Source organism: Staurois parvus, unplaced genomic scaffold, assembly GCF_062004578.1.
Source record: "Staurois parvus isolate SC_StPar_1 unplaced genomic scaffold, SC_StPar_1.0 ptg000336l, whole genome shotgun sequence".
NCBI classification, from domain to species: domain Eukaryota; kingdom Metazoa; phylum Chordata; class Amphibia; order Anura; family Ranidae; genus Staurois; species Staurois parvus.
The window spans coordinates 3,851,199-3,865,595 of NW_028318132.1; the positions used below are offsets into that span (position 1 = coordinate 3,851,199).

At 40.5% G+C, this 14,397-nt stretch overlaps 1 protein-coding gene across 2 annotated transcripts in view; it reads left to right on the plus strand.

The window, feature by feature from the left end:
• The window catches only part of MYO18B (myosin XVIIIB), an 810,748-nt gene that overhangs the window by 117,085 nt on the left and 679,266 nt on the right, over positions 1-14,397 (plus strand). For both annotated transcript variants that reach the window (XM_089684120.1, XM_089684121.1), the window contains exons 9-10: positions 6,546-6,744; positions 8,307-8,449. In XM_089684120.1, coding sequence (XP_089540246.1) covers positions 6,546-6,744; positions 8,307-8,449 — 342 coding nt within the window. The remainder of the gene's footprint in view (positions 1-6,545; positions 6,745-8,306; positions 8,450-14,397) is intronic.

A 14,397-nucleotide genomic window follows, 5' to 3' on the forward strand; every position in this document is an offset into this window, starting at 1 on the left:
TTCAGGTGAACAGCAGTTTGAGAGTGGTCACATGAACAGCAGGAATGGGAATGTTTAGGTGAACATCAAGAATGGGATTGTTCAGTTGAACAGCAGGAATAGCAGTGTTCAGGTGAACAGTACAACGGAGTGTTCAAATGATCAGTCCTAGATTGTAAGCTCTAACGAGCAGGGCCCTCTGTTTCCTCTTGTACCAAATTGTATTGTAACTGTAATGTCTACCTTCATTTTGTAAAGTTCTGTGCAAACTGTTGGCGCTATATAAATCCTGTATAATAATAATAGTATGGGAATGTTCAGATGATCAGTTAGTATGGGAATGTTCAGATGAAGAACAGCAATGGGAATGTTCAGATGAATGGTAGGAATGGGAGTGCCAAGTGAAGAGCAGGAATAGCAGTGCTCAGGTTAACAATAGGAATTAGAGTAATCCAGTGATCAGCAGTAATGGGAGTGTTCAGGTGAACAGTACAAAAGGGAGTTTTTGGATTAACAGTTAATATAGGAATGTTCAGGTGCACAGCAGAAATGGGAGTATTCAGGTGAACAAAAGAAATAACAGTTTTCAGGTGAACAGCAGTAATGAGAGTGTTCGAGTGATTAGGTGAACAGCAGGAATGGAAGTGTTCAGGTGGACAGCAGTATTGAGAGTGTTCAAGTGAACAGCAGAAATTAGTGTTCGGGTGAACAGCAGTAATGAGAGTGTTCACGTGAACAGCAGGAATTAGTGTTTAGGTGAACAGCAGTAATGGGAGTGTTCAAGTGAACAGCAGGAATTAGTGTTTAGGCGAACAGCAGTAATGAGAGTGTTCAAGTGAACAGCAGGAATTAGTGTTTAGGCGAACAGCAGTAATGAGAGTGTTCAAGTGAACAGCAGGAATTAGTGTTCAGGTGAACAGCAGTAATAAGAATGTTCAAGTGAACAGCAGACATTAGAGTGTTCAGGTGAACACCAGGAATAGAAGTGTTTGGGAGGGCAGCAGTAATGAGAGTATTCAAGTGAACAGCATAAATTAGTGTACAGGTGAACAGCAGTAATGACAGTGTTCAAGTGAACAGCAGGAATTAGTGTTCAGGTGAACAGCAGTAATGAGAATGGTCAAGTGAACAGCAGAAATTAGTGTCAGGTGAACAGCAGTAATGAGAATGGTCAAGTGAACAGCAGAAATTAGTGTCAGGTGAACAGCAGTAATGAGAGTGTTCAAGTGAACAGCAGACATTAGAGTGTTCAGGTGAACACCAGGAATAGAAGTGTTTGGGAGGGCAGCAGTAATGAGAGTATTCAAGTGAACAGCATAAATTAGTGTACAGGTGAACAGCAGTAATGAGAGTGTTCAGGTGAACAGCAGGAATTAGTGTTTAGGTGGACAGCAGTAATGCGAGTGTTCAAGTGAGCAGCAGAAATTAGTGTTCGGGTGAACAGCAGTAATGAGTGTTCAAGTGAACAGCAGGAATTAGTGTTCAGGTGAACAGCAGTAATGAGAGTGTTCAAGTGAACAGCAGAAATTAGTGTCAGGTGAACAGCAGTAATGAGAGTGTTCAAGTGAACAGCAGACATTAGAGTGTTCAGGTGAACACCAGGAATGGGAGTGTTCGGGAGGGCAGTAGTAATAAGAGTATTCAAGTGAACAGCATAAATTAGTGTACGTGTGAACAGCACTAATGAGAGTGTTCAGGTGAACAACAGCAATGAGAGTGTTTAGATGAATTAGTGTTCAGGCGAACATCAGGAATAGGAGTGTTCGGGTGAACAGCAGTAATGAGAGTGTTCAAGTGAACAGCAGAAATTAGTGTACAGGTGAACAGCAGAAATTAGAGTGTTCAGGTGAACACCAAGAATGGGAGTGTTTCGGTGGACAGCAGTAATGAACGCTTTTTAGTGTACAGCATAAATTAGTGTTCGGGTGAACAGCAGTAATGAGAGTATTCAAGTGAACAGCAGGAATTAGTGTTCAGGTGAACAGCAATAATGAGAATGTTCAAGTGAACAGCAGAAATTAGTGTTCAGGTGAACAGCAATAATGAGAATGTTCAAGTGAACAGCAGAAATTAGTGTTCAGGTGAACAGCAGTAATGAGAATGTTCAAGTGAACAGCAGAAATTAGTGTTCAGGTGAACAGCAGTAATGAGAGTGTTCAAGTGAACAGCAGGAATGGGAGTGTTCAGGTGGGCAGCTGTAAAGATAATATTCAAGTGAACAGCAGAAATTAGTGTTTAGGTGAACAGCAGTAATGAGAGTGTTCACGTGAACAGCAAAAATTAGAGTGTTCAGGTGAACAGCAGGAATGGGAGTGTTCGGGTGGACAGCAGTAAAGAGTGTTCAAGTAAACAGTGAAAATTGGAGTGTTCAGGTCAACACCAAGAATGGGAGTGTTTGAGTGGACAGCAGTAATGAGAGTGTTCAGGTGAACAGCAAGAATGGGGTTGTTCAGGTGAACAGCAGGAATAGCAGTGTTCCGGTGAACAGTACAAGGGAGTGTTCATATAAACAGTTAGTGTGGGATTGTTCAGTTGAAGAGCAGCAATGGGAATGCTCAGGTTAATAACAGAAATGAGAGCGTTCAGGCGAACAGTAGGAATAGCAGTGTACAGGTGAACAGCATGAATAAGAGTGTTCAAGTGAACAGTAGGAATGGGAGTGTTCAGGTGAATGATAGGAATAGTAGTGTTCTGGTGAACATATAATATGGTATGAGAGTTATAAGAAGATAAAACTTTGATTTTATCTGGAAACATCACTGGTTGGACCTCATTTGGGAAAGCCCAGGACCCCAGATCTCATGAGAAGATACGCAGGTACTATGCACAAGCCCAATCTTGTGGAATTCGGCATTTTCAGCTGTTTTTTAAATTTTTGTTTCCGTCAATGTTCTATTTGTTTTTAGAACTTTTACTTTGCAATTTGTATTTAGGGAGTGATGGCATGTAAAATAAGAAGTCTTCACGTCTTCACTTTAGAGTGACCGATAGCAATGAAAGTGTGCAGTACTGGTAGGAATGAGAATGTTCAGATGAACAGTTGGAATGGGAACTGGAGAGTGAATCTTCCTTCTGTTTAGTCCATAATCATACTTACACCCAAGAACTATGTCTGTTGGTTTCAGTTGTGGATTCTATATTCTAGTAAGGATATTATGGAGCGACTACAATGAGTTACTGAATTGGAAAATGATGTCAGATTTCTACTTGTTCCTGTTTATCTGTTCTTTGAAACATAATAATAATGGAATATTCACTAAACCAGGAACAGTGCAGATGTATGGAACCTACAAATTCCATCTTATGTGTATTCTTTTGTTTTTGTGGTTTTATTAGCTGGTACTCAACATTTTATTTGTAAAGTATTGTCCCTATGGGAAACTTAAATATAAAGATCTCACATTCGCTCATTATAAATATTTAAATCGAAAAACATTTCTGGATTCAAGTAAATTGTCAAGGGAGAAATACAAGGACTGTTAAATTTTTGTTTTGTGTCAGATGCATTCATTCATTAAAGAATTTTGTTTCCTCATATTTGTTATGTTGAACTCATTCGTTTTCGGAATTTATTTAGTATCTTTGGCATTCGTATATTCATTGCTCTGGGTGGATTCGTAAAATGTAGCAGTTTTGCCAAAAGATTATTATATTATTATTATACAGGATTTATATTGCGCCAACAGTTTGCTCAGTGCTTTACAATATAACGGGAGACAATACAGCAACAATACAGTTCAATACAAGAGGGTTAGGAGGGCCTTGCTCCTCGGAGCTTACAATCTAGGAGTATTATTATACAGGATTTATATTGCGCCAACAGTTTGCTCAGCGCTTTACAATATAACGGGAGACAATACAGCAACAATACAGTTCAATACAAGAGGGTTAGGAGGGCCCTGCTCCTTGGAGCTTACAATCTAGGAGGATTGCTATATATTCTTTTTCGGTTTCGATATTTCGGGTGAATTCGTTATTCATACAGTATGTCAAAGCTATTCGATATTTTCAGATGGAATGGAATAAATAATGTGAAGTTTGTCGGCCCTGAAGTTTTCAAACCTAATAATTGCATTAGACTGTGGAACTGAACTGACTCTCTGTGATTAAATTTATTATTATTATTATTATACAGTATTTATATAGCGCCAACAGTTTGCTCAGCTGTACGTTAAAATGGGAGACAATACATGAGACAGGACAATAACAATACAGTGCAATACATGAGGGGTTAGAGGACCCTGCTCCTTGGAGCTTAAAATCTAGGAGGGAGGGGATAGTGGTACGGGAGGAAAAGCTGTGAGGGATGGAGTGGTAGGAAGAGTGGAGGAGATCGGAAATTAGCAGAGGGCGGGGTAGGCTTCCCTGAAGAGATGGGTTTTCAGGGTGCGCCTAGGAGAGGAGAGTAGGTGATAGTCTGATGGATTGGGGTAGGGAGTTCCAGAGGATGGGTGATGCCCTGGAGAAGTCCTGGAGCCGAGAGTGCGTTTTGGGTGGTATTTGGATATTAGGTCGGTGATGTAGTATGGGGCAGAATTACGGACAGTTTTGAACATCAGTGTTAGCATTTTGAATTTGATCCGTTGGGCAATCGGAAGCCAGTGGAGGGATTGGCAGAGGTGGGTGGCGGAAACTGAGCGGTTGGTAAGGTGGATGAGTCTGGCCGCCGTATTCAGAATTGACTGAAGCGGAGATAGCCTGTGGTGAGACAGGCCAGTGAGGAGGGAGTTGCAGTAATCGAGTCGTGATATGATGAGGGAGTGGATGAGTTGCTTAGTGGTTTCTGGGGTTAGGAATGGGCATATTTTGGCAATGTTTAAACCACGAATTTACTCAAATCTGAATTATTGAACAAATTTGAAAATTGTATTCATTGTTCCATGGGCCCAAACTACTATCGCATCATGTGAAGTCATACAAATGAAGTGAATGTATTCTTTAATTTCGTTATAGCTGTTTTTTTTTTATTCATTGACATTTGTTACTATATCCATTCGGAGATTTGTATACATCTGAATCTCCGAAAATCAAATTTTCATCTGAAAATTGATTTGTTGTAAAACCGAATGCACATGTACAGTCATTGGTGAGTTCCTTTTGCAAATGCTAGTTGTCTGACTGCTGTGTTTACTCTTTGGCTTTAATACATGCTGACGCACTGACAAATTGGAAAAATCAGAAACCAGTCCTTTTCTGCATACTTATACTGATTCTTGAGTCAAAGTACTGAAGAAAGAGGGTTGACATGAGAGCAGTCTGCAGAGATCAGCAATGGTAGCCGCCATTCTCCTCCAATGATGAGCTCCTTTAAGGCTTAATATACAAGTTTAACATCATTTTGTTTTTCATTGGCTATTTGTTCCTATTTGGGTAGAATGTGGAAGGATTGGAACCATGGTAAATTTTTATTGCTGTCAGTGTTCCTCTCTGTTTTTCCTGGTGACCATTGTCACTGGGACTGAACATGATGCGAAAATTAAAAACTTGGAGTTGCCACCAGCCCTGGAACAGGGGAAATCTTCCAAAAGGGGTATGTGTTTCAATGACAACTGAAGAAGATTTACCTCACTTTGGATTGTATTTCTCTGACATCTTGTTGTATCTGTATTGCATGAATTGAAAGCAAATCAGGGGTGTTTTAACCATTCTGTACTCCAACTACAAAACCTTTTTTTTCCCATTTCAGATAGATATACTTTAAAGGCCAACTCCATCTTCAGTACTCCTTTCCCAGTCAACCCCCCTTGTGGCCATTCTCGTGTGTTTTTTTTTTTGGTATTTGTGCTTTTATACTTACTTATTTTCAGGCCGGTTACATTTTTTCAGTGGGCTCTCTTCTTCTTCTCTTTTATGGGCTGGGTGGTTCACACTGTTCCTTGAGTATGCAGATCAGCCCCTCTTCACCCCCACCCACTGCCTTCTAGAAGCTTTTCAAGCTTCTGGAGCAGGGGAATGTATCTGCAAACTGACCTGCACTGCCCTGACTCAGAGTAACCTGGCTGACTCAAACCAGGCTGCTATCCAGTCTCTCACTGAAAAACCTAGCTAGCTCCCCCTGGCTAACTAGAGGGGCGCTACACTTATAAAAGAAACATCTGTGAGTTCTGGAGTTGGGCTTTAATATTTTGCGGGCATATCTGTACTTGTTTAAAATGAGGTACATGTTATCGTCCGGGCCTTGTATGTAAAATACATTATTGCCTTCAGTGCCATGGTTCCATATGGTTTGGGCGAGTAGAGCTGATTCTAGTTAAAAGAGATGAAATTCTATAAAAATATTTTGTTCAAACAGCTGGTGAGTGAGAAGAAATGGAACAGAGAGTGCATGTTATCTTTTTATTTGAAGAAGCCTAGAAGCATTTAAATGTTGGAAAAACTTCTGTTGTATTATCAGCAGTTCTGTCATGCCTTTTTAACTTTTACTGCTGCAACAACATAAAGTTCAGATTTTCCTTAACAGCAAATAATCACAATGCATTATTCAAGGTAGGAGTTGGTGCGTCTGAATGTCAGCCTGCTGCAGAGTTTATCACACACTCACTAACTCCCATGACTCCTTCTCCTAGGTGTTCAAAGGGAAGAAGGACAGCATGCCACCTCATATCTGCTCAGTGGCGCAGAAAGCCTATTGGAATATGCTAACACAACGCCAGGATCAGACTATCGTACCCCTTGGTAGAAGTAATGCAGGCAAATCAACATGCTGTAAGACAGCTTTGGAATACCTGGTCGATGCTGCTGGAAGCGTGGACAACAGAGTAACAGGTAGTACAGCTTTTAGCACTAGAGTATTACACTACTATATATTTTAGATTTCATCTTTAAATAAATACATTTAAGGCATATAGATGCTTTCAGAACATTAGTTGTCATTGTAGAGGTTACTGTTAAAAGAGTTAATAGATAAGCCTCGGATTATAGCAGCAAGCATACAGTATTATTGGTGACAAGCTTTGCTCCTGATGACTAGTGGGGGAATATTTAAAGTGTTAGTTCACCTTTTCAGAAAAAAAAATGAATAGGTGAACTAACACCCTACACCCACATCCTGGGTACTCTCTGTATTTACTTCCCGTAGGTGATTAGCTGTCAGTGCCCACGCAGCCAGTATAGTGATCCAGGGATTTAAAATTCCCACTCTTCTCACTGTTCACTTTTAGGGCTTTAGGATCAGATGCTTCTGATTGGTCAGCACCTACATATGCCAACACTGACTAGTCAGAAGTGTTGTGAACTTTCCTGGAAGCCCTGCAGAGTGAAGAGAGAGAAGGGAGGATTTTAAATCCTTGGACCACTACACTGGCTGTGTGGGCACTAACAGTGCATCATCCATGGAGGTAAGTACACTAGGGGAGTGGGGAGGGTATAGAGTGTTAGTTCACATATTCATTTTATTTAAGAACGTGAACTAACATTATAAGAAACAGTTTGGGAGGTTGAAAAAGCACATATCTATGGAAACAAAGAACGTGAAGCATGGAGATTGTTGCTTTGTAGTTCGTTAGGTATAGCTTTCTCTCCAGCACGGAGACTAGTAAGCAGCACAGTAATGACATCACTAATTCTCACTTCAAATCTCTTGAGACTAGCATTCATTAGAATGGTATCTTAGTTGATTTCACATTACAGCTATGAGACTGTCGGCACAGGATTAAGTGGCCATAGTTATATTGCTGTTTTTCAGTAGTAATTCAAGACAAAAGGTAAATCTTTCAGGGTAAAGGCACAATTATTATTTATAGGTATTACCTAGAGGATATTCACTTTTTGTCCACATGCACACTATATTCTTTTGATACCTTTTCTTATAGGGGAAAAGCAGAAGAAAAAATGCAGTGCTACGTGTTTGCATGCATGTTTATGCACATTCACGCACGTTGCTCATTTAAGGGCTTTTGCATGGTTTTTCAACCAAAATGCTCTTCTTCAGAATGTGCAAGTGATATTTATGGGGTTTTTTTCCCACCTCGAAACACCACTGTCTCTACACTCCTGTAAACCGATAAACGTACATGGACACATAGGTTAACATGGAGGGGAGTTTAGAGGCAGAAAAATACAAGTAAAACAGGCATTTATGAGCTCAACTGTGAATGAGGTATTTCAGTTTTGGGTCACTTTAAATGTTTAATTGTAAAATTAAGATTTCATATACTGTATTTCAATATGAAACCAAGTCATATAGGCTATCAGCTTAAAATGTGTAACTTTTTAAAAATGTTTAGATGAAACTGACAAAAGCAGGATATTTTCTTTTTAACCTTAGGTCAGTGACATGAGGCAGCTAATAATGAACTATGGATAACTGTTTTTTTTTTTCAATCTAGTGGAAAAGATCCAAGCTGTATTCACCATTCTGAAATCCTTTGGCTGTGTGCAAACAAGTGAATGTAATAACTCCACTCGCTTCTCTATGGTCATGTCTCTTGACTTCAACTCTGCCGGGCGTGTAACTGCTGGACACCTACAGGTAATGATTCAGTTCTACATATGATACAGTCTATATGCAAAGGATTGGACAAAAAAGGCAAGGGCAGGCTTTGAAAGGGGTGACATTCAGAAAATCCTTCTAGTAGTAATTGGAGTTTTATTAGTACGGTAATTAAGATACCCTCCTCCAACTTATCTGCAGATATTAAAGCACCTTACATCTGTAAAGTAGTGTACTAATTCAGTCTTGTTTTAAGGTCCTGTCCTGCCATTGATTTTTGATTTGGATGTATGAATTAACCTCTGCATATTTGTAAAGCAAAATTACAAACCTCCTACTAACAGTGAGTTTGCTGCAGATGAGAGACAGAAAGAATGATTTATTAACGTGACCCTCTCAGCACAGGGTCACTTTATATATAGAATACCTGTAATAAAATATTAACTATATTTTTACTTCTGGTGGCTCCCTATGTTGAAACACTGCCTATTTGCTGTTCAAGTATTTGACTGGTTGGATGGGTTAAATGTCTGCTTCCCCTGCTGCTCACAATGGTTTCTGTAGCCTTGAAGCTGATATTCAGCACACAAAGAAATGTGGAATACTTGCAGCCACTGCAGAACAGTATATATATAATATATACAGTTGCAAGAAAAAGTATGTGAACCCCTTGGGATTACGTGGAGTTTTGCATGAATTGGGCATAAAATGTGCTCTGAACGTCATCTAAGTCACAACAATAGAACAATAGAAGAACACAGTCTGCTAATACTACACAAACATTAGATGTTGCCATGGTTTAATTGAACATAACATGTAAACATTCACAGTGCAGGGAGGAAAAAGTATGTGAACCTTTGGACTTAATAACTGGTTGACCCTCCTTTGGCAGCAATATCCTCAACCAAACATTTCCTGTAGTTGCAGATCAGACCTGCACAACGATCTGGAGTAATTTTGGACCACTCCTCTTCACAAAACTGTTTCAGTGTAGCAATATTCTTGGGATGTCTGGTGTGAATCGCTCTCTTAAGGTCATGCCACAGCATTTCAATCGGGTTGAGGTCAGGACTCTGACTGGGCCACTCCAGAAGGCGTATTCTGTGCTGTTGCAGCCATTGTTTTGTTGAATTACTTGTATGCTTTGGGTCATTGTCCTGTTGCATCACCCATCCTCTGCGGAGCTTCAGTTGGCGGACAGATGGTCGTACGTTTCCTGCAAAATGTCTTGATAAACTCTGAAATTCATTTTCCCATCAATGACAACAATCCGTCCGAGGCAGCAAAGCAGCCCCAAACCATGATGCTCCCTCCGCCATGTTTTACAGTGGGGATGAGGTTTTCATGTTGGTGTGCTGTGCCTTTTTTTCTCCACACATAGTGTTGTGTGTTCTTCCCAAACAACTCAATCTTGGTTTCATCTGTCCACAGTATATTTTGCCAGTAGTGCTGTGGAACATCCAGGTGCTCTTTTGCAAACTTCAAACGTGCTGCAATATTCTTTTTGGACAGCAATGGCTTCCTCCATGGTGTCCTCCCATGTACTCTATTCTTGTTTAATGTTTTCCTTATTGTAGATGTGTCAACAAAAATGTTAGCATGTGCCAGAGATTTCTGTAATTCTTTAGCTGACACTCTGGGATTCTTCTTTACCTCATGCAGCATTCTGTGCTGTGCTCTTGCAGTCATTTTTACAGGACGACCATGCCTAGGGAAAGTAGCAACAGTGCTAAACTTTCTCCATTTGTAGACAGTCTGTCTTACCGTGGACACATGAACATCAAGGCTTTTGGAGATACTTTTGTAACCCTTTCCAGCTTCATGCAAGTCAACAATTCTTGATCGTAGGTCTTCTGAGAGCTCTTTTCTGTGAGGCATGGTTCACATCAGACAGTGCTTCTTGAAACCAGTAAACCCAAAACAGGTGTGTGTTTTTTAAGGGCAGGGCAGCTGTCAGCAACACCTCCAATATCATCACACTGATTGGAGTCACGGTTGGCTCACTCCTGGCTCCAATTAGCTCTGGGAGAAGTCATTAAGCTAGGGCCTCACATACTTTTTCCTCCCTGCACTGTGAATGTTTACATGTTATGTGCAATTAAACCATGGCAACATCTAATGTTTGTGTAGTATTATGTTCAGCAGACTGTGTTCTTCTATTGTTGTGACTTAGATGACGTTCAGAGCACATTTTGTGCCCAATTCATGCAAAACTCTACGTAATCCCAAGGGGTTCACATACTTTTTCTTGCAACTGTATATATATATATATATATATATATATATATATACAGTTAGGTCCATATATATTTGGACACAGGCACAATTTTAGATTTTTCAGGTATTTACCAAAACATATTCAAGCTATAGTTATATAATGGACATGGGCTAAATGTGCACACTCTCAGGTTTAATTTGAGGGTATGTACATCCAAATTGGAGGAAGGGTTTAGGAATTACAGCTCTTAAGATTAGCCATCCACCTGTATCTGATGCTTTACATTGCACTTGGTGATGTAAGGCTTGGATGCAGCTGCTCGGCCATGGAAACCCATTCCATGAAGCTCTCTATGCACTGTTGATGTACTAATCTGAAGGCAACTCGAAGTTTGGAGGTCTTTAGCTATTGACTCTGCAGACAATTGGCTACTTTTTTGCACTGTGCGCTTCAGCATGCACTGACCCCGCTCTGTCATTTTACATGGCCTACAACTTCATGGCTAAGTTGCTGTTGTTCCCAGTTGCATCCACTTTGTTATATTACCACTAACAGTTGGCCGTGGAATATTTAGTAGCAAGGAAATTTCACAGATGGATGAGAGTGACCCATTCTTTCACAAATGTTTGTAGAAGCAGTCTGCATGCCTAGGTGCTTGATTTTATACACCTGTGGCCATGGAGGTGATTGGAACACGTGAATCCAATGATTGGGAGGGGTGTTCCAATACTTTTGGCAATATAGCGTATATACAGGTGAAACTCAAAAAATTATTATTTATTTCAGTAATGCAACTTAAAAGGTGAAACTAATATATGAGATAGACTCAAGATAGTTCAAGCCGTGATTTGTCATAATTGTGATGATTATGGCTTACAGCTCATGAAAACCCCAAATCCACAATCTCAGAAAATTAGAATATTACATGCAATCAATAAAGCTAGGATTGTACATAGAACAATATCGGACCTCTGAAAAGTATAAGCATGCATATGTACTCAGCACTTGGTCGGCCCCTTTTGCAGCAATTACTGTCTCAATGTGACGTGGCATGGAAGCTATCAGCCTGTGGCACTGCGAGGTGTTATGGAAGACCAGGATGCTTCAATAGCGGCCTTCAACTCTTCTGCATTGTTCGGTCTCATGTCTCTCATCTTTCTCTTGGCAATGCCCCATAGATTCTCTAAGGGGTTTAGGTCAGGCGAGTGTGCTGGCCAATCAAGCACAGTAATCCCACGGTCATTGAACCAGGTTTTGGTGCTTTTGGCAGTGTGGGCAGATGCCAAGTCCTGCTGGAAAATGAAGTCAGCATCCCCATAAAGCTCATCTGTGGAAGGAAGCATGAAGTGCTCCAAAATCTCCTGGTAGACGGCTGTGTTGACCCTGGACTTAATGAAGCACAGTGGACCAATGACATGGCTCCCCAAATCAACACAGACTGTGGAAACTTCACACTGGACTTCAAGCATCTTGCAGCGTGTGCCTCTCCATTCTTCCTCCATACTCTGGGTTCTTGGTTTCCAAATGAGATGCAAAAGTTGCTCTCATCAGAAAAGAGGACTTTGGACCACTGAGCAACAGACCAGGTCTGTTTTTCTTTAGCCCAGGTAAGATACTTCTGAGGTTGTTTGTTGTTCAGGAGCAGCTTGACAAGAGGAATACGACATTTGAAGCCCATGTCCAGGATCCGTCTGTGTGTGGTGGTTCTTGATGCACTGACTCCAGCCTCAGTTCACTCCTTGTGAAAGTCCCCAACACTTTTGAATGGCCTTTTCCTGACAATCCTCTCCAGGCTGCGGTCATCCCTGCTGCTTGTGCACCTTTTTCTTCCACACTTTTCCTTTCCACATAACTTTCTATTAATGTGCTTTGATACAGCACTTTGGGAACATCCAACTTCTTTTGCAATTACCTTTTGAGGCTTTCCCTCCTTATGGAGGGTGTCAATGATGGTTTTCTGCACAACTGTCAGGTCAGCAGTCTTTCTCATGATTGTGATTCCTACTGAACCAGACTGAGAGACCATTTAAAGGCTCAGGAACCCTTTGCAGGTGTTATGGCTTAATTAGCTGATTAGAGTGGGACACTTTGAGCCTAGAATAATGCACCTTTTCACAATATTCTAATTTTCTGAGATTGTGGATTTGGGGTTTTCATGAGCTGTAAGCCATAATCATCACAATTATGACAAATCATGGCTTGAACTATCTTGCTTTGCATGTAATGGGTCTATCTCATATATTAGTTTCACCTTTTAAGTTGCATTACTGAAATAAACAAACTTTTGTACGATATTCTAATTTTTTGAGTTTCACCTGTATATGAAACTAAAAACCACTGTAGTAGGCACCATGTTAATTGTGATTGCCACTAGCTTCCGAGTCCTTTGCTGAGCAGCTGCCTTGCTGCTTAGTGAACACAGTAAGTCACTTGCTTGGCATGGGTGCCATTTAGAGAGCACTTTGCATTTTCTCAAAGAATGCAAAGTATTCTCTGATTGGACAAGGTAGAGATAATGATACCATTGCCCTGCCTCTCCAATCTCCTTGTCCAATCAGAGAATGCTTTGCGTTCATTGAGAAAATGCAAAGTGTTCCCTGAATGGCGCCCGTGGTGAGCAAGCAACCTCCTGTGTTCACAATGCAGTAGAGCAGCTGATTGTCAAGGGACCCAGAAGCTAGTGGAGATCAATGCCATAGCAGTGCCTACTACAGTGATTTCTAGCTTCTAGAGGGATCCCACAGTTATGGCCACACTGGACCAATGTAAACATTGCCACACCTAAACATCATCTTTTAGGTCACCACAAGCATGCCATTCATCTGGAAGAGAAAAGGTTGAATTTCAGGATGGGGAAAGAGTTATTTATTGTTGTGCACTAGACTTTAACAACATCTGGTTCTATGGTTGTTGTTTTTTTTAGTAAAGAGTTGGATTTTTTTAAATAACAAAATTAAATGGGTTACTTACATTCTGTTAAGGGCCAGTATTTTTTACTTGGTTACATTTTATAAAGGTTTGGTTTTTTCCTTCCCCAGAATTTACCAAAGTTTCTTCCTAATTTTGAAGGCTAACTCCAACTTTAGTGAAATGGTCCACCCGTATTTAGCGTGCAGTATGTAGCATGTTGCCAAGCACCCCTTCACCCCCTGAGCCACTCGTGATAGTATGTGGGGTTTCTTCTTCAACCACAGCCGCTGTCACTTTAAAAATCAGCAAGGCTGTGCATTGCTCTACCTTTTTATCTGTGTCATTCATTCACAGAGATCTGTGAATGAGTAAACTACAAGTCCCATATTCCACCGCAGCAGACAGATTTGTAGTTCTCAGTGGAATATGAGTGAGGTAATCAACGTCATCATAGCCGATTGCACTGTTCAACAGGTAAAAAGTTTTGGGCATAAAATTAGCTAATCTTACATAATTTTGGGGTGCTGAAAACGAAAATGACCCTAAAAAATGTTGATTGGCTCTAGTTTCCATGATATATTCACCCATCTAATGACGTAAGCCTTTCAAAATTATGATGCAACGTCAGCTGCATATTGCGCAATTGATACTGGTGACCAATAGAAAATTGCATGTATGCTGAGATGATGCAATATTAGCCTTTAATTGCATCACTTCACTGCATAAAAGCTGCAGTATCTGTAGCTGATTGTAGTTCGACAGCATCTTTACATTTCGTTTTATGCTTATATAGGCTACTCAGTAATGCCTCGAACTTGTGTGAATAAAGCAGATAATTTCTGCTATATCTGCGGTGAAA